General features: G+C 44.0%; 1 protein-coding gene across 1 annotated transcript in view; it reads right to left on the reverse strand.

Annotated features, from left to right (window-relative positions):
• Positions 1-185: 185 nt before the first annotated feature.
• The window catches only part of ahr2 (aryl hydrocarbon receptor 2), a 40902-nt gene continuing 19559 nt past the window's right edge, over positions 186-21528 (reverse strand). The window contains 10 exon segments of the mRNA XM_079185491.1: positions 186-3673; positions 3790-5266; positions 5268-5606; positions 5697-5838; positions 6038-6147; positions 6282-6484; positions 6561-6700; positions 6894-7020; positions 7908-7997; positions 8088-8257. Of these exon segments, the coding sequence (XP_079041617.1) occupies positions 3587-3673; positions 3790-5266; positions 5268-5606; positions 5697-5838; positions 6038-6147; positions 6282-6484; positions 6561-6700; positions 6894-7020; positions 7908-7997; positions 8088-8257 (2885 nt within the window). The 3' untranslated portion in view covers positions 186-3586.

The raw sequence follows: 21528 nt of genomic DNA on the forward strand, positions 1-21528 counted from the left end.
TAGTGGACACGTGCGGCAATCACATTGATCAAAACGACAAGAAACTACAAGAATAAGTTTATAAAAATGAACTTTCATGTATTTTCGTCATATTTTTCTTATTATTTTTGACTCAAATAGACCGAATAATATTCCAATAAAGCATTTCTATGGAGCGGAGAAGACAAAGCACTTGAAACACTACGTGTGATCAGATCACCTTTAATACGGTGAGCACTCAATACACTGTTAGAGGCAAAATTCACAAGATATAGTATTTTGAAAAGTTACAAAAACATCATAACAAGAGGTTAACATATGTTTATGCTGTGCAGAGAATGTACAAAATATGAAGAAGGCGTGAGTCAGGTTAAGGCAATATGACATTAAAATACACAATATAGGACAATAGCCAAAATGAAGAAAAGACAAATATATATATTTATATACAGGTACACAAAGATACTGCGATTTGGAGCCTTGGCCTCCTGGGGATTGAGAAGTATAATAAAGTACAAATCTAGAAGCAAGCAACACGATATATGTAATATTTCTATATGAATACTTTGTGATTGAAAGCACTCCGGGTTTCAAAGAGGCGGAAACAAGAGCTTCACTTTGTACTGAGTCTCATAAATGTGACGAACATAAATCCATCTGTGACCATTTGATTTGGTTTGATTTTTGGTGAATCTGCTGTTCTTCCTCTGGCTCTAAAAACATTTTGTATTTACTGTAATAGTGAATATATTATACACTATGTTGAATAAACTACATGATTTTAAAGGAAAGTATTATTTTAAATACTTTTTCCTCATTGTTTTATATATAATATTTGAGAAAAACAACTTCTTCTGTTTAACACTGTTTTTACAACAACAACCAAATAATCTTTATGATTAAATCTGATACATTTTGAGCCTTAAAATTAAAACATTTCGCACGTTATGTTGTAAAAATTGATCCAAAGCAATCATGACAAACGGTAACCCAACCTGCCTCCTTTACTGCTGCAGTCAGGGGTTCACTACATTACCCAGAATGCCTTTCAGCAAGTCACAAGGGGTGTCCCAAATCCATACTACTTCCTGTTTGAATACCGCTACAACAGTGTACTATGATGATTAGTGTTCATGTCAACCACCGAGTCATAATTAAAACTACAAAACAATGATTTGTCTCATTAATGTCGATAAAATATCAAAAAACGTTGATTGCTTCCTGTTTTAAAATGTCTAAAACATAAATATATTCTGTTTAAAATGACGTGACAAAGAAAAGCAGCAACTAGAGAGATTTTTTAACGTTTGTTTGCTTTTTGCTGCATTATTGAGCACCGAGTTGGACATTTGGAAGCTGTCAGAAAAATCAATATGTGGCAGTTTTAAGTGCGACTGGAAACTTGGGACATGAACGCATCTTATTTTTAGTTCAAACTGTCTTCAGCTACAATCATCGTGGTCTGTTTCCTGCTGGTTTATGTGCAGAAAGCGTCTCTTCCCTTTGGTATCCTGCAGAGTTAAACATCACAGATGGCTCTTATTTTGGCATTTAAGTCCGCTGTCACTACTTTGGTCTTTTGCAGCTTCTAAAAATCAGCTGAAACCTATTTATTCTAGAAGAATTGTTTCTTTAAAAAGTACATAAGTGCTGTTAAATCTGATTTCATGGCTCAGTATCGGATGAAGCGACGCGCATTTCTTGCAGTTTGAGGCTCTTTCGTGGTGTTTCTTTTCAATCAAAGTGCTGATTTAGAAACAATCAGACAATCAAAAAGACGTCAATTAAAAGGCACTTGAGAAGAGTTAATTTTTTTCCATTTATTTTCCTCATTTAAAAAAAATAAAAATACAATAGCTGCCTTTAAACTGTTTTACTTCTGTGTTTCTCGCTGCCGGACGTCCGAGCAAGAACGTCGATAAATTAACCACAAGGACAGAAAGAAGAAAGAGGAAAGAGGAAAGAGGACAGAGGAAAGAGGATAGAGGAAAGAGGACAGAGGATAGAGGAAAGAGGATCCAAAGGGTCCAGTCTCAGGATCAGTGTCTTAAAGAGAGACGGATTACCATCCTGGTTTGGATCTAATAAAACCTGCTTTAAAAGACAATCTTAGGCCGTCTCTTTAACTTTGAACTAAATCTCTTTACTTATCATTCATTTAAAGTTGGGTTCTATTAGAATAAGACATAATCTAGAGGATGAAGCTCTTATTTTTGTGAATTGTTCCTCTTCACTATGCTTTGGTAAAGACTTTAAAGGAACAGTGCAAAAACAATCTCACACAAATTGGCTCCGTGAAGTTTAAGGCAAGTTTGGTTTCGATCAAATATCAAATTTCCACGACTTTTTATGCAAATATTAAAATGTCGTTTTGACGTTAGTTTAAGGCACCGTCTGTATTTTTTCTCTCTCCCTACAACAGGAAAACAACAACAACACAGAAATAGTCAAGAAAAAAGAAGAGCTGGCTCAGCGATAAACGCTCTGACTGAATGCTTTTAAAATATATAAAAGAGTTTGTTTTGTTGTGCGTTTTCTTTTTAATACCCTGTCTGCAGATCTAAATCTCCCTCACTGGGACAGCAAAGAGTTGAAATGAACGAAATCAAGACGCATTTTCAAAAGGACCAAAACAGCAACAAAAGATATTTAAAGATATATTTTATCCTTCTGAGCGCTCAAATGAGAAAACAGGTTTTTAGGGAGTACGGGGTTTGTGCGTAGGAGACGGCAGAGGATTCTTTCTCTTTAACTTTCATCCAAGTCCAACATTCAGGTCTCATTCTTAGTCGTTTCTCTTGTTTGATCCGGGACATTAAATGATGCATTTCCCTCTGAAGAAGTAAAGTAAAATGCTCGACTGCTCGCACTCTATGCATCCTCGCTGTGGTGGTCGGAGAGAATCGGTACGTTATTGGTGGTTTTTACCTGCAACGGAAAGCAGGAACTGTCCTCACAACATCCAACGTGTTCGGCCAACCCGGCTTGTTCCACACAGACTACCTTCATTCTTCACAGGAGGGAAGATTAAAAAGCCCAAAAGCATAAATCTGCAGGCGGATTTTGTCTGTGAACTAAAAAACTAGTTGCAGTGGGTGCCTTCTGTTCTCCGGCCACAGGGGGCAGTAATGAGCCCACTGCAGCTCGATGACGGACTTGGACACACAAGAGTCAGATTTGTGTTTTTGTACAGTGTGTGTGTGTGTGTGTGTGTGTGGTTAAAGAAAAGACTTCAGGGATGAGGACTGAGGTCTGACCTCCGATAAAGAGACGACGATGAGCTGCAGACAAACTTCCATCAACGTGGTCGAAAACCCAGACAAGCTTGTTTTTTTTTGGTATAATCCAACCAGCTCCAAAGAGGGAATTCATGCTTTGTTTTCCTTTGATTAAACTCCACACAAATTAATTTTTTCCTCCTCAAAGACCAGATATCCTGAACCAACCAGCGTCCATCACTGTTTCCTAGTAAGAAGAGAAAAGAGGAAGGAGAGGCGTCCTGCTGGGTCTCCTTGTCCTCCTTCTGTTCTTCAGTCTGATCCACACGAGTCTTTCTGCTTCCTTTCGTCGGGATCCTCTACCGTCCAGAAGTCACGGCGGCTGATTCCTATTGGTTCTCTGAGTAGTAGGCGTTCCCGTTGGGCAGCGAGGACAACGGGAAGCCTCCGTTCCCGACGACCGGACGGCTGTTGATCTGTGACATCAGAAAAGACAAAGATCAAACAAAGCTGCATGGTTGGAAATAAAATAAATAAATAAAAAAGTAGGATTTACAGTGAATAAAAATGAGTCTTGCCGTCACCGACTTACCTGCGCCTGCTCACTGAAGTTCAGGTACTGCTGCTGTTGCTCCAGCAGCAGGCCGTCCGGGTCGAGTCCGGCCGTCACTTGGCAGGAAAGCTGCGCCTCGTCCGGATCCGGGACGGCCGTCATGCCCGGCACGGACCCGCCGCTGGGGAGACCCTGATAGAAGCAGGAGGGGTTGGAGGGAATCTGGTGTCCGGTGGGGTTCAGTCTCTGGCTGAGGTGGACTCCGTTCACAGGCGCGGACGCGGGTCCGTTTCTGAACATGCAGGAGGGAGGAGGAGGCGGCTCCGCGATTTGCTGAACGTGAAACGGCACGTTTGAAGCCTCCGGAGTCCTGAACATCGGACCGCAGTTGACGGCGCGCAGAGGATTCCTTTGAAATCCTGACGTTTGGTTGAGGCGGGCACCCATTTGTTGGGGTCCACCTGAGATCAGCTGCTGGTCCAGCGACCAAGGCGGCCTCTGGTTGACGTTGTTTTGTGTCTTAAGTGCAAAGTGGCCCTGCACGCAGCTCGACGAGGACGAACCTGCGGGGAAAGTTGAAATATTTTGGCCGTACGTTTCTACAAAGTTGTCTGCTCGGCTTGAGTTGGAGGAGGAGTTCCACTGGTTTCCCTGAACGTTGAACCCAGGATTTAACTGTCTTTTAGCGCTTTGGTCCTGGAAGCCGGTCGGTACGTTCGGCGTCCTCATCTGAAGGTGGCTCTGCATTGGTTGAGCCGTTTGGTTGGGGTGAATCTGATTGGCAGAAGGTTGCCTGAGCGAGAACGATCCGTGGTTGTTGTCTTTGGCGGCAACTTGCAAGGTTCTGAGCTGGTTCTGTGTTTGAGCCGCCATGGAGGGGCTGAAGGTAACTGGAGCACCAGTAGGTCCCAGCTGGAGACCAAAAGAAGTGGTCTGCTGAAGGGTTGGACCCAGATGGAGACCAACAGAAGTGGTCTGCTGAAGGGTTGGACCCAGCTGGAGACCAACAGAAGTGGTCTGCTGAAGGGTTGGACCCAGCTGGAGACCAACAGAAGTGGTCTGCTGAAGGGTTGGACAGTTTAAACCCAGCTGAGGAACATCCATGTGGGTCAGTTTCATGTGGCCCAAGACTGAAGGCGCTTGTCCCGCTACCATCTGCCCTCCATTTGGTCTCAGCTGGTTCTGGGGCTCCAGGGGCCACCCGAAGTTCTGCTCCTGCCCCGGATTCTGGTTCTGGAGCTCCAAAGTGGAAAGGTAGTCCGGCATGACGTCCAGCTGATCCGGCAGCTTGAGCCCGCCCTCCCTCTGCAGCTGCTCCTCCACGTACGTCAGGATGTCGTTGCTGAGAATGTCGTCCAGGTTCTCGTTCATCTCGCAGCTGCTGCTGCTCATCTTCAGCAGGGTGCTCTCCCAGCTCTTCAGCTCCTCGGCCCCGACTTCCAGGGTGTCGCTGAGGTCGTTCTCCCCGAGGATCTGCTGCAGGGTCTCCATCATGTCCTGAACCATGGCCTCGGACTACCAGGCTCCCTACGGCGGGTTTGGGTGTCGCCAGCTCCCACATATCTCTGGAAACGCTGACCGTGGCGTGGGTGTCCTTGAAGGCGGCATCGTTGATGGTGTTGAAGGCGTTGTTCCTGTTGTGTTCACAGTAGAGAGACTGGTCCTGACTCAGCATGCAGCCCAGCATGGATTCGGGACTGACGGTGTAATCGTCCATCTTCCTCTGCTTGGGGCTGGAGCAAGGGTCGGGGACGTCGACGGTTGGAGCGACGTCGTAAAGCAGCGCCTCTCCGGTGGTGAAGTTGAACGGCAACTGGAGCCGACGGAGGCGGAGCTGATCTTCCCCTTCTTCATTTCTGTGGAAAAAAACAAGAGTAGGTCTCTGCTCCTCATGTAAACCATCACACACAAAAAAACACCGTCATCTCTTTGGTTTTTTAACTTACATCAAAGCTCTCTGCCGGACCACGATGAAGTCCGGTTTCCCGGCTTTGAAGACCAGCCTGGCGTTGGCCTGGACCCAGATCCACGAGCCAGATTTGGACAGAAGTCTGAAGACGGTGAAGCCGCTTTCTCCGGTTTTCATCACTGAGAACGACACAGAGAGAGTCGGACACATGCGTCAATATATAACAGACCGAGAAACGTTTCTGTGTCACTTTCAACAGACAATTTAAAGTTATTGAGGAGATTCATCTTTTCGTGTCAGATCAGTTTAAAAACGTGGTCTAAAAATAAATTCATTTGAACCCCAAATGTCCTTCGATGAGCTTCATCGGCGACTTACTTTTCAGGTGGTTGTCGGCGCAGTACATCATGTCTGCAGCGTGGATGAAGTTGTAGCCGGAGCCTTTCATGCGGAGCTCCACTTCATTGTAACCCAGAACCACCTTCCCTCTGTGCAAAGGAAGAGTCACATTCTCATAAAAACTGTTTACATGTTTGAATTATTAAAGGTCACAGACGATTTGGAGGATTTTGTTGTTATCCACTTATAATTTAGAATATGATTTATTTGTGTGTGTGTCCACCTGTTGTCGATGCCCAGGGGAGTGAAGTCCAGCTTGTGTTTGGTCTGGAAGATGAGCGTCTTGGTGCGGATCTCCAGGATTGTCGGCGGCTGCATCTGCGAGGCGATGGCGAACAGAGCGAGCTGCGGCGGAACCAGCGACCCGTCCTCCGACACCCGGTTCAGGCCGTGGATGAACTTCAGGCGGCCGCGGAAGTTCAGGGCCTTGGGTGACAAAAAAAACCTTTAAACATTTGTTGTTGTTGTTGTTTTGTCTGGCAGAATAACTCTCGTTTTTTACCAGGAAGCCGGAGGAGTTGTCGAGTAGGCAGCGGAAACGGCAGCAGAAGTTTCTCTCCAGGAAGGACGAGTTCTCGGGAGGGATGGCCTGGGGGTCGTAGGTCATCACGTTGGTGCTGACCTCAGCCGAGCTCTGCTCGCCTGCAGCAGCAGCGAGGGAAATATTTAACATTTACTTCCATCTAATGTTGATAATCGGTGCTGCAATCATCACATCAGAAGGCCAACAAGTTATTATCTATATTTAGATTCGCAAGCAAAATGCATTTCGTATATATTTAGGATAAGTTCCTCTATCTTTCACTGTGTAAAACATGTTTTGTTGCGCGCTCACTGAGGCTCTCCGCGCCGCCGTCTTGCTGGCTGCTATTCGGGTTGAGAGCGAAGTGAAGCTGCCGTCTGAAGAGAGCTCGGTCGTCTGTGTGGATCAACTCAAACACGCTCTGGTGGACGACGTCCGACTGCAGAGAAACAAACAGTATTTGTCTATCTTTTAAGATTTAAATCACAGCAATCCTGCAGGTATTATGAGTAAAAGATACGCACACGTAGGACTGGAACAAATCTGAATAAATACAAATGAGATAATCCATCTTGCCTCTTTTTCCAGCTTTTGAGACAAAGTTAACAAACTAAATCTGTATATTTCAGATTAGAAACATCAAATCATCATAATTTGATTATCTTCTAGATAAAACAATCTTCTGTCGTGGTTAAAAAAACCCTCTGGTGCTCACAAATCCTGACTTCAGGGTGTCTTTGAACTCAACAAAGCCTGCCGAGCAGTTTGGATCGGCGCCGTTGACAAAGGAGGGTTTTGTGTCGAAAGACGAGCGGTGCTTTCAGCACAACGGTGGCATTCATCCACTCGAATCCTCACCATGTGTGTGTGTGTGTGTGTGTGTGTGTGTGTGTGTGTGTGTGTGTGTGTGTGTGTTTACACTTGCATCATCGCTCTTGAACGCAGCCGGCCAGAACAAAAAAAAATTAAAACTGGAGCTCTGCAACAAAACACTCCTCTACGGATTTTTCTAAAATATTGATCTAACACTTTATTGTGAAAGGGCGTCTACTGTAGTACTATTAAAACTTGTACTGCTACTACTGTGTGTACTTATTAAGATATATAAGGTATCACATGTCTGCTCCTTAATATGTAAATCTGCTGTATAAATACAGTGTTTCACGGTAAATAAAGTGTGTGTTGCACACGATTGCAGAGATCTTTATATATGATTATATGTATATATTTGGGAGTAAAGCAGTTCCTAACGTTGGTTTTGAGAAGGTCAATCTAAGTGAACTTTCTTCTTCTTCTACTATCATCGATCATCAGCTTCATGTTTACCTGGTGGAAGCCCAGGAAGTCCTGGATGGTGGGAGACGAGTAGAAGACGTAGCCTTCAGCCGTCACCACCAACACGAAGCCGTTCAGCGCCTGAAACACCAAGAATACAAAAATTAAAACGTCATCCAGAGCTTCAGGCTGCTTCTCCCCCTTCAACAGTAAACGTCGCTCGGGTGTTACCTGAAGCAGCAGGTCGCCCTCGTTGAAACCCACGCCGTCGATGGAGGTCACCTGGGAGGAGGAAGCTACGGAGGAAGAGGACGGAGTCGGCGCGCTCGGGACGTTTCCCCCGAACATGAGGCTCCGCTCGCTGGTCCAGCCGGAGCCGTTCTGGCCTTTCTTCATGGTGGCTGGAGGTGAAGAAGAAGAAGAAGAAGAAGAAGAAAACCGTCAGCTTTTTGATCCACAGAAGAAGAAACTTTTAAGGTTGAGAAGAAACGAATTAGCTGCATTTTGGGCATTTTGTTTTTTTAACACACGTTTCTGATAAAACACAGAAGCACAGACAGGAAGTGAAACCAAACTTTTACTTTTCTCCACCCAGTGTGCGAATCTCTGTACAAAGTTTGCACAACAATTCAATAACAATGATGCAGCAGCAACCAGCAACTAGGCAACAAACAGCTGATTGTGTTTACAAAACATGGAGAGAACAGAGAAGTGAGGAGGAAGAGAAAGAGGAACATCTCCGTCTCTTTCTATCAGGGTGGAGCCGCCTGAGGTTTCCTGCCGTCTTACAACACTGTCACTCAACTCTTCCTCCTCTTCCTCTTCCTCCTCTGGCACTCGTCAAGCAGTTCTTATCAGCAAGCAGAAAAACAAGAGAAAAATAACCTTAAAATATCCTTTTAGAGAGGAAGCAGGTGGAGGAAACCAGTAAAAACACGATGAGGGACGGAGGAAATGAAATGAATCAATAAATAAGCTTCAATCTTTCATTTATTTCTGGTTTACAGACTGAAATAAGCACTCAAAGGAGGAAATATTGCAAAAAAAGAATCTCTAGTTCGTCAAATGTGAACTATTCATTCAATCTTTGTTTGTGTTTTGGACTTTTGATTGTCTGAAGACGTCACCTTGAGCTCGGATAACTTTTAAAGACCAAAGAAAATGAATTAAAATGAAGTGACGCCAATAAAGTTATTTGAATCGACCAAAAAAACAAACTGAATAATCAATAAGAATATAATCAGTTGCAGGATGCTGGTTTAGAGTACTGCCACATATGCTGAACCAATTCAAGCACTCAGCTTGAAATTCCATGCTTCAAAAACACACACACACACACACACACACACACACACACACACACACACTCGGCTGACTCAGCCCTGCCCTTCTTAGAAACCTCCGGGCCAAACGAGGATAACAGGCAGAGCCACAAAATTACCCGTTGGCCGTTTGCGTTTTCCCAAAGCGGACCGAGCGCAGCGGGGAGGCCGACTCTCTGGAGGACCGGAGTCGTGTGAAGTGGTCGGCTCCGGCCTCGGGAGACTCGATCGATTCCGGATCGAGCTGGTTTTCTAATAGCGCTCGTGCATGCGGACGGAAACACGCAGCGTCTTCTCCAACAAAACCATCATAAAGAGCGTCTCGTGTGTAATTTAGAGACACCGGATCACAACCCTCTGATTATAAGTTTATAACTCCACGACACAAGTTATATAGAGCTGATTATATGTGACAAGCTCAAGTTTTACTCTGAAATAGGATCTTTAAAAATGTCTCACAGCTAAAAAAAATGAAAAGTCCTACTTTAGGTTTTTACACCCTATTTGTTCTATTTATTGTTGTTGATCAAACAAGATATAACGAATAATAAATGAGCTTTAAACATGTTAGAAGGCAGATTTTGTTACTTTTGGAGAGCCAGGCTAGCAGTTTCCCCCTGTTTCCAGTCTTTATGCTAAGCTAAGCTAACCAGCTGCCGTCTGTAGCTTCATATCTACCGTACAGACATGAGATCGGTATCAATCTTCTCATCTAAAGAAAGCAAATAAGTGGACACGGACACGCCAAAGTAACACGCACAGTACGGTTAGAGCCATAAAAGAGTCGGATAATTTGAGATTTGCCATAACAGCCGAGTACAAAGACAAGAACATGCCAACCAGATGGGTTGGTTAAACCCACTAAAGCACAAAGAAAAGGGAAACGTCCCAGTGCCTCATTAAATCTCCTCCCAGTGAAGAAGACCAGGTGGCGTTACATTTCAGAAGCTTTATCGAAGAAGACTTTCTGGAGCCGTGGCAGGAAATCTAAACAGCGTGGGGTGTTTAGCCAACATTAGCAACCAAACTATCTGCTGCCCAAACAGAAAACACGCCACGAGTGGCTGGTTTGATCCATAAAAACAATGACGAGATCAGAGAACACAGCCGGTACGAATCCCAGAATACCCCAAAGAGCCGAGGAGATAGAAACTGGTACGAACCGAGAAAGACTGAAATAAATCAGCTTGTTAAACGGTGAAAAAAAGCAAACAAAATGCCAGAGCAGACAGTTCACTTGTTTCACACAAGCAAAGCAATACCAGGAAGTAAACATCGTAAAAAAGGATGCCTAAAAGAATATATATGCACGTAGTAAATGCACCAAACTTGAAGTTAAAGTTAAGATATACTAAAGGTGCAAAAGGCTTCACAAACGTGTCCGTGAATCATGACTGGAGACCTGTCGACCTCGCCGGTTCTCACACTGAACCTTTGGTAAATCAATGTGTGTTGTGAAATGTGTCAGCATGCAAAGCCTAAATAACAGCTTTAATCCCATGATCCTTTGCTCTCTCTCTCGCTCTCTCCTCGCCAGATATTTTACTGCTCCCAAGGCGTTCAACATGATTTACTGCACAACACAACAGCGCCGATTGATTTCATGCACTCTCACTTTTCCTGAATTTAAACACTAGAACCCTCTTTTCTCCTGCAGGTCTACAGCAGTGGTTCACACTTTGAGTCAGCCGACATAGGTGCATACGTTTACATGTTCTTTTATCCAGGTGGGGACAAGCTGAGCACACTATTCCCAGCATTGTGAAGGTTCCCAACCACAGACACTTAGCAGCTTTATAAGGAATTGCTCAAAGGTGATTGTGAAGCAGTTGCTGGGAAGGTGTTTGTCTAAACGTTTCCATTGTCATCCATCAGCCTGAAACCCAAAGATATTTCATTTTCACAAAGAAAAGCAAAAAGATTCTCACAGTTTTGCTTGAATGTAACGATCTACTACATTCTAAACAAACGTCTTTCTTATAACTTTTACAAAAGACACATTTCTTTCTGACAATAACGTGAAAAGTGGGCGTCGTCTTATGTTTTCTGTAACCTGCAAACATTCTCTCACAATGTTGGAATGATAGTTGGAGAAGGAGAGAGAGAGAGAGCAAAGGATCATGGGATTACAGCTGCTTTTTAATAAGCGACTCTTATTCAGGATCGTCTCACCCAAAATACAATTTGTGATGAAGACTGCAGCTCTAAATTTAGACATCCAGCAGCTGAAACAACAAGCATGACGGCAATAAAACGCTCTGCAGCCCAAACAGAAACTGCAAAAAAATGTCAAACTTGTGTTCTCCGTTGACTAAATTAGAAACTTTTTTCACATTTTAAGAGACTGAATAATGACTGTAAGTGTAAATATGGAACATTTGTTCATAAACATGACACAAACAGTATGTGGCGTGTGTGGGGCTTGTTAACAAATATTGAGTAAAGATGTGTTACCCAAAAACTAGACGCAAGAGTCTTTGTCTTCGGTTTCACTGTTGCCTTAGTGTGGTTTTGGTGTGTGTGTGTGTGTGTGTGTGTGTGTGTGTGTGTGTGTGTGTGGAGGAGGGGGGCTGTCTGGGCATGCTCAGAGTGAGGGCCTCTAACACACTCATATACCCACCACTCACAGCCGGAGGCGATCTGTGTTTAGTGGTTCAGCGTTTCAGTGCAGCAACAATTCGCTATTTTAGTCCCCAGAAGATTGATTAATAAGACGGGGAAGAAGAAATGAAAGAAGCACGTGAGGTATGAATAGAAAAAAGGTGTGAAAGTGCTAAACAAAAAGAGAAATAAGGGCTCAAATGAATTTTAAAAAAGGGAACCTGAGAGGACCTACGTAGGGGCCCTGGGGAACTCCCAGCTTCATTTACACCACGACCCCAAACGCTGATGTTCTAACAAGGAACAGCTGACTTCACCAACGTGTCAGAACTCTTCTAATGGTTCAGCCCACAGTCACGTCTTCAGATATCTTCTTTTATCTCAAGTCAAAAACCAAAAGATATCAAATCTATCAAATGAAATAAAGTAAAGCAACAAATCCTAACAGTGGACGTGGGACCGTTTAACCATTTCAGTTGTTTATCAAGCAAAAAATGCCAATTAACAAATCAATTAATCGACCAATCGTTTCAGCTCTTGGATCAAAGCTGTAGATCTTTAACGCTGTCAAAGAACCTTTTCTACTAGATGTGCACTTGTTGACCCTGTCTCAGTACATTTTGGTGCCACTAACTCATCCATTTCTTTCTCTTTTCTATCATATTTGCGAACACAAACCCGCCCGCCCTCCGTCTCCAAACACCCGCTCTGAAGCACTTGCGGTTTCTGTCGACTTTGAAACCCAAGAGCTGAATGGAGTCATTGTTCTTCATCCCTTTGGACTGGAGGAGGGAGGGAGGGAGGAGGGGTGACAGGAGATCAGAATCACCGACACACTCTCTCTCTCTCTCCCTTTCACTCTCAGTTTAAGCTCACTCTCCCCCGTCTCTCTCTCTCTCTCTCTCTCTGATCCTCTCTGTGCAGGTCTGGACACGAGCGAACGGCGAGGACGAAAGCACAGAAAAGACCTTGTGTGGTTTGGAAATGGAGAAGAGTTTCAGACTCTGAGCGCTTCTCCATTTGGCCTCTGGCTTCGAATCTGTGTTTTTTTTTAAACATGTATCATCTGTTGTCTAGTGTATCATGTATCATCTGTCGTTTCCTGTTATGTTACTTGATCAATGACATTCTGTGCAGACTGAATGTGATCGTATTTGTCCATTAGGGGGTGCTGTAATAATCTCTACCTGTCCATGGATCACCTGGACATTCAGCCATTTCAAACACACACGCATCTCTTTATCATCTCTCGTTTTAAGCCTAATTCTGCAGTTTTTCTCCACACTTTTGACGCCTGTCACTCATCTTGTCAAGTAATGTTTAATCAACAGGGTGTTCGTTTTGTTTTCTCACTTATTGTCTCCGTTCCACGGTTGTCGTAACTGCCACTTCCTGTTCTGCGGTTAAAAGTCTCATTTCGAATAACCACAACTATTTCACACATGGCCGCGCCCAAATGGCGAGCCTGCAGAAAAACAACCCGATGTCCTCACTATCACAGGTGAAAACACACGGCGCTGTTGTTAAATATAAGCTGTTGATTTATGATACTGCTGAGGAAAATGTGTCTGAATGCTCTGATATTTATAGACTTTCAGGCTATTAACTTCTGCACACACTGGCTGCATTCAGACTCGGAGACAACACACTACATTCTGTGAAAGTTCATGCACCACACACACACACACACACACACACACACACACACACACTGCTCTAGCCATGACCCTGCTCCTCCTACCACAGCGTTGACCTCTGACCTCATGCTGCTACGATAAGGCCGAGTCTGGAGGAGACGTCTCAACGTTTACATTCCTTCTCGTCTGAACGGCAGGTCACCCTCGGGTGCCTCCGCTGATACTGCACACGACCCACCACACCCTGACACACACACACACACACACACACACACACACACACACACACACACACACACACACACACACACACACACACTGAGATCATACCGATCACTCAGTAACTGAAGGGCAACTTCAGGAGTTAATCCCCAAACCCAATACACATCCATCCACTTCTACAAACTGAAACGTGTCTTCTTTAAGCTTCCTGCTTCATAACATCTTTTATGAAGTTGATTTTCTTTTAGCTAACACCGAGCACCATGAGAAAAACAACATTACGTTCTGACAGGATTAGTGTGAAAGTGTGTGAAAAGACAGCGTGCACATGTAGCAGGCGCAGAGAATAAAGCCACAAGTTGACGGATGCATTGCTTTCAAATGCAGCAACACGTTGCAAAAGAAGAGTTTGCACAAAGAAGAAGGTCGTGAAGTTGATCCACGAGCGGAGCGGCAAATTACCGAAACACAGGAAGGAAAGAAAGAAAACATTAAGAAACGCTCAGGAGGGAACTTTACTCGCTTTCCACACAACCGAGGGAAATACGGCTAATTTGCTGTAGTTGCTGCTTAATTTTAAAATTACCTCTCGCTTTCCCACACACACACACACACACACACACACACACACACATATACACACACAGACACACACACACACACACACAGACACACACACTTAGCCTCGCGTGAGAACTTTCAATTCCCGGCATCCTGAGCTGAGAAGGGAGAGGAAGGAGGCCGGCGGAGAAAAAAGACAAGGAGAGAGAGAGGGAAAACATTAAGTATGATTATTGTGTGTGTGTGTGTGTGTGTGCATGTGAAACACACACACACACACACACACACACACACACACACACACACACACACACACAATGGAGACGGATGCCAAAGCGTCTGATATGCCTTCACTGGCTTTTAAATGGTTTGCATGATTACATGTTCTCCAATTTGGAACTGCTAAATGTTATTATACAGTAGATACTGATGAGGGGGGAGGAGAGGGGGAGCAAGGGAGGAGGAAGGAGATTTTGGTAAAAGGGGGAGAAAATAAACTGGAGTAGGAGGAGGGGGAGAAAGTGGAGATGGGGTGAGAAGAGACGAGAGCAGAGGAGGTGCAGAGGAGGTGGGAGGGATGGAGACAGGAGGGAGGTAAAGTGAGGTGGAAAGAGAGGTAAGAAGCAGATGGAGGAGATTTTGTACGAGGGGGAGGAATGAAATGGGAGGAGGGGGTGAGGAGAGACAGGAGGAGGTGGCAGGAAGAGGGGGGAGGATAGAGGAGGGGGGAGAGAAACTGAGCAACAGCCAGTAATCTGTAATGGAGTTTTAAGCATAATGTAGCTCCGGTGCTCTTATCGCTGTCGTGCCGTGGAACCATTGAGAACAGGAAACTATTCACCAACACACACACAGACACACACACACACACACACACACACACACACACACACACACACACACACACACACACACACACACACACACACACACAGACACAGACCTTTCAGCTACAGAATAATAGAGCTGGAAGTCGGAGTAAAGGTTATTTTTGGATAAACAAGCGTCCGTCTGCACCAAACCTGGTTGAAAAAATGATGAATTTAACAAACAAACTTTCAAGTTTTATCTTATTATCTCTTATCAAAATATCTCCGACGCATTACGACCTCCAACCCAAACGATCGCGGCTCTGGAAACAACACAACCTGCAATAAAACTGCCAGAAATAATAAGCTTATGCCCAGAACACTTGAGCCACATTAGCCTTTCTACTTAACCTCCGTTCATTCGTCTTGATGCAGAAGCACGGCGACAACTTCAAGTGTTACTGCAGGAGGTTCAGTAACTGTTATTATTGCCGGTGGCAGCTGTAATTTTAATCCAGTAAAGCCTTATTAGCATGACTCATGATGTGATTTGAGGAATAAAGAAAAAGACTTTGATCTTGTGAGAATTCGCCACGTGTGTGATTCATGAATCCTCAATTCAACACTTTTTAAACGGAACTTCTGTTTCATCTGCTGTGGAACCGAAAGTAGGGAAAGTTTTAAAGTCAGTCGACTAGGCAGTAAACCAGTGAGTACACCAGTGAGTACACCAATGAGTACACCAGTGAGTACACCAGTGAGTACACCAGTGAGTACACCAGTGAGGAAACCAGTCGATGGCCCAGAGCCCAGCCTGGCAGGATTGTTGTAACCCTGATCGCTGACTGACAGGCGCTCTCAGCAGCATACGGGCTCGGCAGGCGGCCAGCGGAGTTGCGTGTAAAGAGTTTATTTAGACAAGAGAGCGAGGGGGGGGGGGGGGCTGTTCAAAGATGTTTTGTTCAGGCCTGAGGGATCATTTCTGCTGCAGAGAGGGAGGAGGTCTCACTCCTGTCAGAACTCAAGAACCCAAAGAAAAGCAGAGAGGAGAACCAGTCTTCTATAAACTCTCTCTGTGTGTGTGTGTGTGTGTGTGTGTGTGTGTGTGTGTGTGTGTGTGTGTGTGTGTGTGTGTGTGTGTGTGTGTGTGTGTGTGTGTGTGTGTGTGTGTGTGTGTGCCAGATACAGTTTACATAGCACTACACACTTTTACACACACACACTTACACAAGCGTGCACATGCATGCATCTGCACAAAAAAACACACACATGCATCAAAATATCGTGCATGCATTAAGTTATTGCACACAGACATAAATCTCAAAAATTCATGTACAAATACACACAAACAAAGGAAAAGAAGGTAAGTACACACACCCCAAAACAACCACGACTGATAGGCTGCGTTCCTGGTCGAGGTGTGTGTGTGTGTGTGTGTGTGTGTGTGTGTGTTACACGGACACACTATCAGTTGGATCAGAGGAGTTGGCTTGATCTCATGTTTTTCTCTGCAGTGTGTCTGATCATGTCTGAGTGATACGTTTCCTCTGCCAAAGACTTTCTCGTGTTGCTCTCACCCATCTCTCCCTTTACTGTCAGTACACTACCTACACATTATTATATATATATATATGTGTATACATACGTCGACGGCTGATTCTCAGTGAATCATTTACACTTCAAACTCAAATCAAGCATCATCAAAAAGCCACTTCAGGCGTCATTTTATTAAGGAGGTTTTTCCCCGAATGTTCGAGGTCTGTTCTGGGCTGTTGTTGAAAACCCGCCGACCTCAGCAGCTTCCTGCCCATCGCTCGGCGGCAGGCGGTGAAACCCCAAAATGAGCTTCTGCAAAATGACACCATCATGGCCGTGATTGAGCTTTCACCTCAGCTTTCACCCGCCACTGACATCCAGTTAACTTTAAGTTGGACGAAAACACGATGAAGAGTCTTCTGCTGTACTTAAAGTAGCTATCAGGTAAAAAAAACAGGCTGAATTTGAGGTTGTCTTGGAATAAACTTTGGTTTTAGTTGCATTTTACTTAAACGTGATGCTGTATTCTGCTGTTTTTGTGTTGACTTTGATGAAAATGACAGAAATAAGATGAGATATTTAGATAAATGTAACTTTGATTGCTTTTCCGAGTAGATTTTACTCTAAATTTTGGACTAAACATTAGTGGTACTTCACCAGATCTCATTGCAAAAAGGAGACATTTAAACCGCGTGGCTTAATGTGAGTTATTGCGGTGCGACAACTTGTGATTTTTCTCTCCTTTAAAACAACATCGAGCCGATCTCGTACTGCGAAAGTGTCTCCTGCGCCTTTAAAACCCTCAAACGAGCCGATTTCTTTTCATAGGCGATGCCATGTGTTGCGGGTGCCACGAGGCGGAAGTGGTCGCACTTGGCTGCCACTGTGGTGAAACACACACACACACACACACACACTCACGATGTAAATGCTGGTGAGGGTTCATTATTTCCATCGAGATAATCGATGTCAGCTAAAGCGGGTTCAATTCTGAAGCGCGTAAAGTCTCCCGAGCAGGAACACGTGATCATATCGACCAGAAACAATTCACTACTGAGATCACTAAACGTTCGAAGCGCTTTGACGGATGATTTTTGGAGACATTTCGCTAGAAACTGAACAGCTTTAACTTGATGCTGTGTGATGGTGTGAGCGAAGGCGGAGATCGTGAATTTATTGCACTTTAAAAGCAATTTGCCCCGAAGCGCAAACAGAGTCTTTAAAAGAACAGATGAAGGATGTTTGAGCGGAGGAGTAACGGCACAAAGATTCGGTTTCTCCCCCGAACAATCAAATCCAGACCGGACACCTGTGAACACAAAGCTGATATTTATCTTTTATTAAATATTAGATATCATCGGAGGTGAACCCAGCTGGAGAAAAAACAGTCTGGAAACCTGAAACAAGTGACTTACGGACGCTTAATAAAGAAAACCATTGATCTCAGCTCCTCCACAGTATTTGATGAAGCGAGTCGCTTTGACTGGAACTTGAGCTGAACGTCTGAAACGGCGTCTTTATTTTCTAGACAGCAGACAAACTAAAAACTAAATGTTGCACCAACTTAAATTGCAAAGTGACAAACATTTGAACCCGTTTTCCTCCAGTAATGTAATAAACTGTAACATAATAAACCGTAATGTTCCACAGAGTGTGTTTCATGTGAAGAGAAGCTTGATGTAAATAAACTGTAGCTGCTTTGTTTCTGTCGGTGAATGCAGTCAAACAGGTCGGGTCGCTTTGTTCCAGCACGTCTGCAGGAATGTTACTCAAAGTACTAACTTAGTACTACGACTACTGCTAGTACTGCCAATGCAACGACACCTTCTGCTGCACAAAGTACCGCAGCTGCTCGAGTACTTTTTCCCTTTTTCTGATGAAAGCCTGCAGCTCGGCGCCAACGATCTGTGCAAAAAGGAAAAGACTCTGCTGCAGAATTATCACACTCCAGGGATCGTTTTCAGAGTCTGAAGCTCACATTTCACATCGACCGTGTTTACATGTGCACATAATACCGAGTCGGCTGCCGGAGAGAAATCAGGTTACACGTGTAGTCGGACAACGCGTTTACACTGCAGTCACCACCCGGGGCGGCTAAATATTTGCAGGGCTCTTGAACGCCTCGTGCACGGCTCTCTCGAGCGTGGAAGTTTGCTTTGATTCTTTGAAGATGTCGAACGCAACGAGAGAGGAAAAGATTTCACGTTGAAAATCACAGCTTGCATGTTAATAACTACGTACTGATGTTATTTTTTATTATTTATTCATATTTGTATTCAGTGTATTAACCTGTCTGCAGGTTTCTTCTGCACATCCATACAAGCAGAGTAGAAACCCACATAGATCGCTAAACTGTCTCTTTAACTGTAGAAACAGGATATATGTATATATGCATGTATACATAGAGTTTGGCTGCACAGCGAGAGCCTATAATGAAAACTCTGCTTTCATATTCAACCACAAATGTGAGTTTTACATCAAAATACAAGAAAGTAAATATTTTGTGTCTGTTTTTGGTATTTTGCTCCTAAAATGTCACAGACAACTGGCAGAAAAACGGATTTTCCGTTACTTTGCGGCATAAATCTCCACATCTTGTCACAAAATGACAATAAAGTGGAAACTATGAAGAAATCTGGAGTCATTTGAGGAGAAAAGACACCTTTCTCTTCTGCCAAACTCGCTGCTGACATCAAAGTCAAACTAAATACCCCGAAGCTTCAAGCTATCTTCTCTCCACAGAGCATCACTCAGATGTTTTCTTTAATTATTATTGAGCAACAGACATCGGGCATCCATTTTCTTTTCCTAAATAGATTTATAGTGTTTAGGAATGAAACTCTTCAAATGTAAACTCCGGCCACAGAAACCTAAACAGTCCAAAGTGGGACCGGAGGCGAGCTGCTCGTCCCCCGACGCAGCGACGGAGCCTCTGGATGGCATCAACACAGAAATTAGGCTCAGGGAATCACAAGCCGAGCGTGACTTCATGCTGTCAGTAAACACTGGTGGTCGAGAAAGAAAGACGAGAAAAAGAGGTTTCTGGGCAGCAGGAGAGGCTTGTTTTCCATCAGCAAGTCTTTACCCCCCCCCCCCCCCCCCCCCAAAAAAAAACAATATGGCGTCTTTACGTAACGCCGACCGCAACGGAAAGAAGTCTCCGAGTCCTCGCCGTGGAGTTCATTTGGGTTTTATTGTTATTTCTGCATGAATTTCTGCAACCAAAGGGAATATCGTGTTTGTGCAAAACCCCAAAATATTCAATTTGAAAAGCATGAAATCTTCACATTTGAGAAGCTGGAACGAGGATGTTTTTAGTTAAACCTTTACGTTAAAAACACATCGAATGCGTCTCGTTGCTCCTCCTCTCTGCATTCATTCATGAGAATTCTTTCTTTTTATTTCTCCTCACTTTCATCTTTTCTTCCTTTGGCTGTGAAAACACTTTGTGGTTATTCAGTTAGTGAAAACACTGTCAGCAGACTGGTGATTAGATTGTAATAGCTCTCACAAGAGCCATTAAAGAGACATTCATTTGCTGTTTAATGCCAAAAAAGGTGTGTACTTATTGGTTTATGATATTAAACTAATATCTTTGTGTTTAGGACCGCTGGTATGACAAAATAAACCTATGTCAACCTTTAGCTTTACCACAAAAACTCATTAATAATTTGATTAGAAGTGACAACATGCCCCTTTTAGATGAATATTTTTGCTTTATTTGACTTTATGTACACTGGACGTCATGTTTAATTATCCATCTTTCAAATAAATTAGCTTAAATGTTTAAGATGTATCTTGAATTATCTTTATTGGAAATGTATCGACGTGCTCGACATGAAACAGCTGTTTAAATTAGTATTCGGGGAGTTAAAAATCTAATACGAGACACTGGATCTGTTCGTCGGGCGGCCGGGAATCTCTCGCCTCCAGGAGTGCGATTCGGCTCCTAAATATACAACGAACACGACTAAAAATACTTTGGTCGAGGACGACGATGGCTTCAAGAGCTCCGTCAGCTGCTGCTGCTGCTTGAAGCCCAAAAGGAAACACGTGACAAACGACTTCACAGTTACCGTCGGCTCTGCAGCATCGACGGTTTAATGCTGCAGAGAACTCTACCGCGACTAGTTCTGTGATCGATTAAATGTTCCTTCTAATAAAAGTGTCCTCGAGCTAAACCCTCCACGCCCTGACCTCTGACCTCCATGTGAAAGAAGATGTGTTGTTTCTACAAATCTTAACTCAACAAATCTTCTGCACAAATATTCCATTAATCTCCATCTTCACAGGCGTTTCTTTCAGCGTCATCCCTTCAAACTAACCCACAATCCTTTAACTGCTCTGCACAGTTTACTTTTTCCAACATGTGCTTTTGTCCCCCGGAGGACACGAAGGGGTTAACGCAGCGCTCCGCAGTGTGTAGAGCGATTGCACAACCGGAGCCATTGTTTTGGAGTTGGGGCCCGGCGGCGAGGAAGGCCAGTTCGCCGACATGTCTGAACCAGCTGGAAACGAAGCTCCTCTTTCATCTGCTGCAGCTTAAGTATGTAAACAAGACGAGCATCACCGGGACAGAGGCCGAAGGATGTGCTGCGAGAACTCCAGACATGAGGTCATTTTCTCTAATAGTGTCGGACACAAAGCAGGAAATACCTGCAGCACTCGACGCCGCGCTGCTACGAGCTGCAGCTACTGAAACACTGGAGTTCATTATGAATTAGTCAATAAAAAGATGGTGGAAAACTTGTTTAAATGTCTTCTTCTCCAACCAAAGTTTACTCTCAGAGTAGAGACAGAAAAAGTTGCCCTCTCACTTATTAAAGTTGCTTAAATAAACATCTTCGGGACAAATATGATTCTGTTGATATTCCACAGATGATGCTGCGTGTTGATTTAATGTGTCACAGTGAATCCTGCAGCAACACGTCGACACCTACCGCCGGGATTATCTACTGTAAACCATTTACACACACATGAACGC

Source organism: Pholis gunnellus (genome assembly GCF_910591455.1).
Source record: "Pholis gunnellus genome assembly, chromosome: 24".
In the NCBI taxonomy this organism is placed as follows: Eukaryota; Metazoa; Chordata; class Actinopteri; order Perciformes; family Pholidae; genus Pholis; species Pholis gunnellus.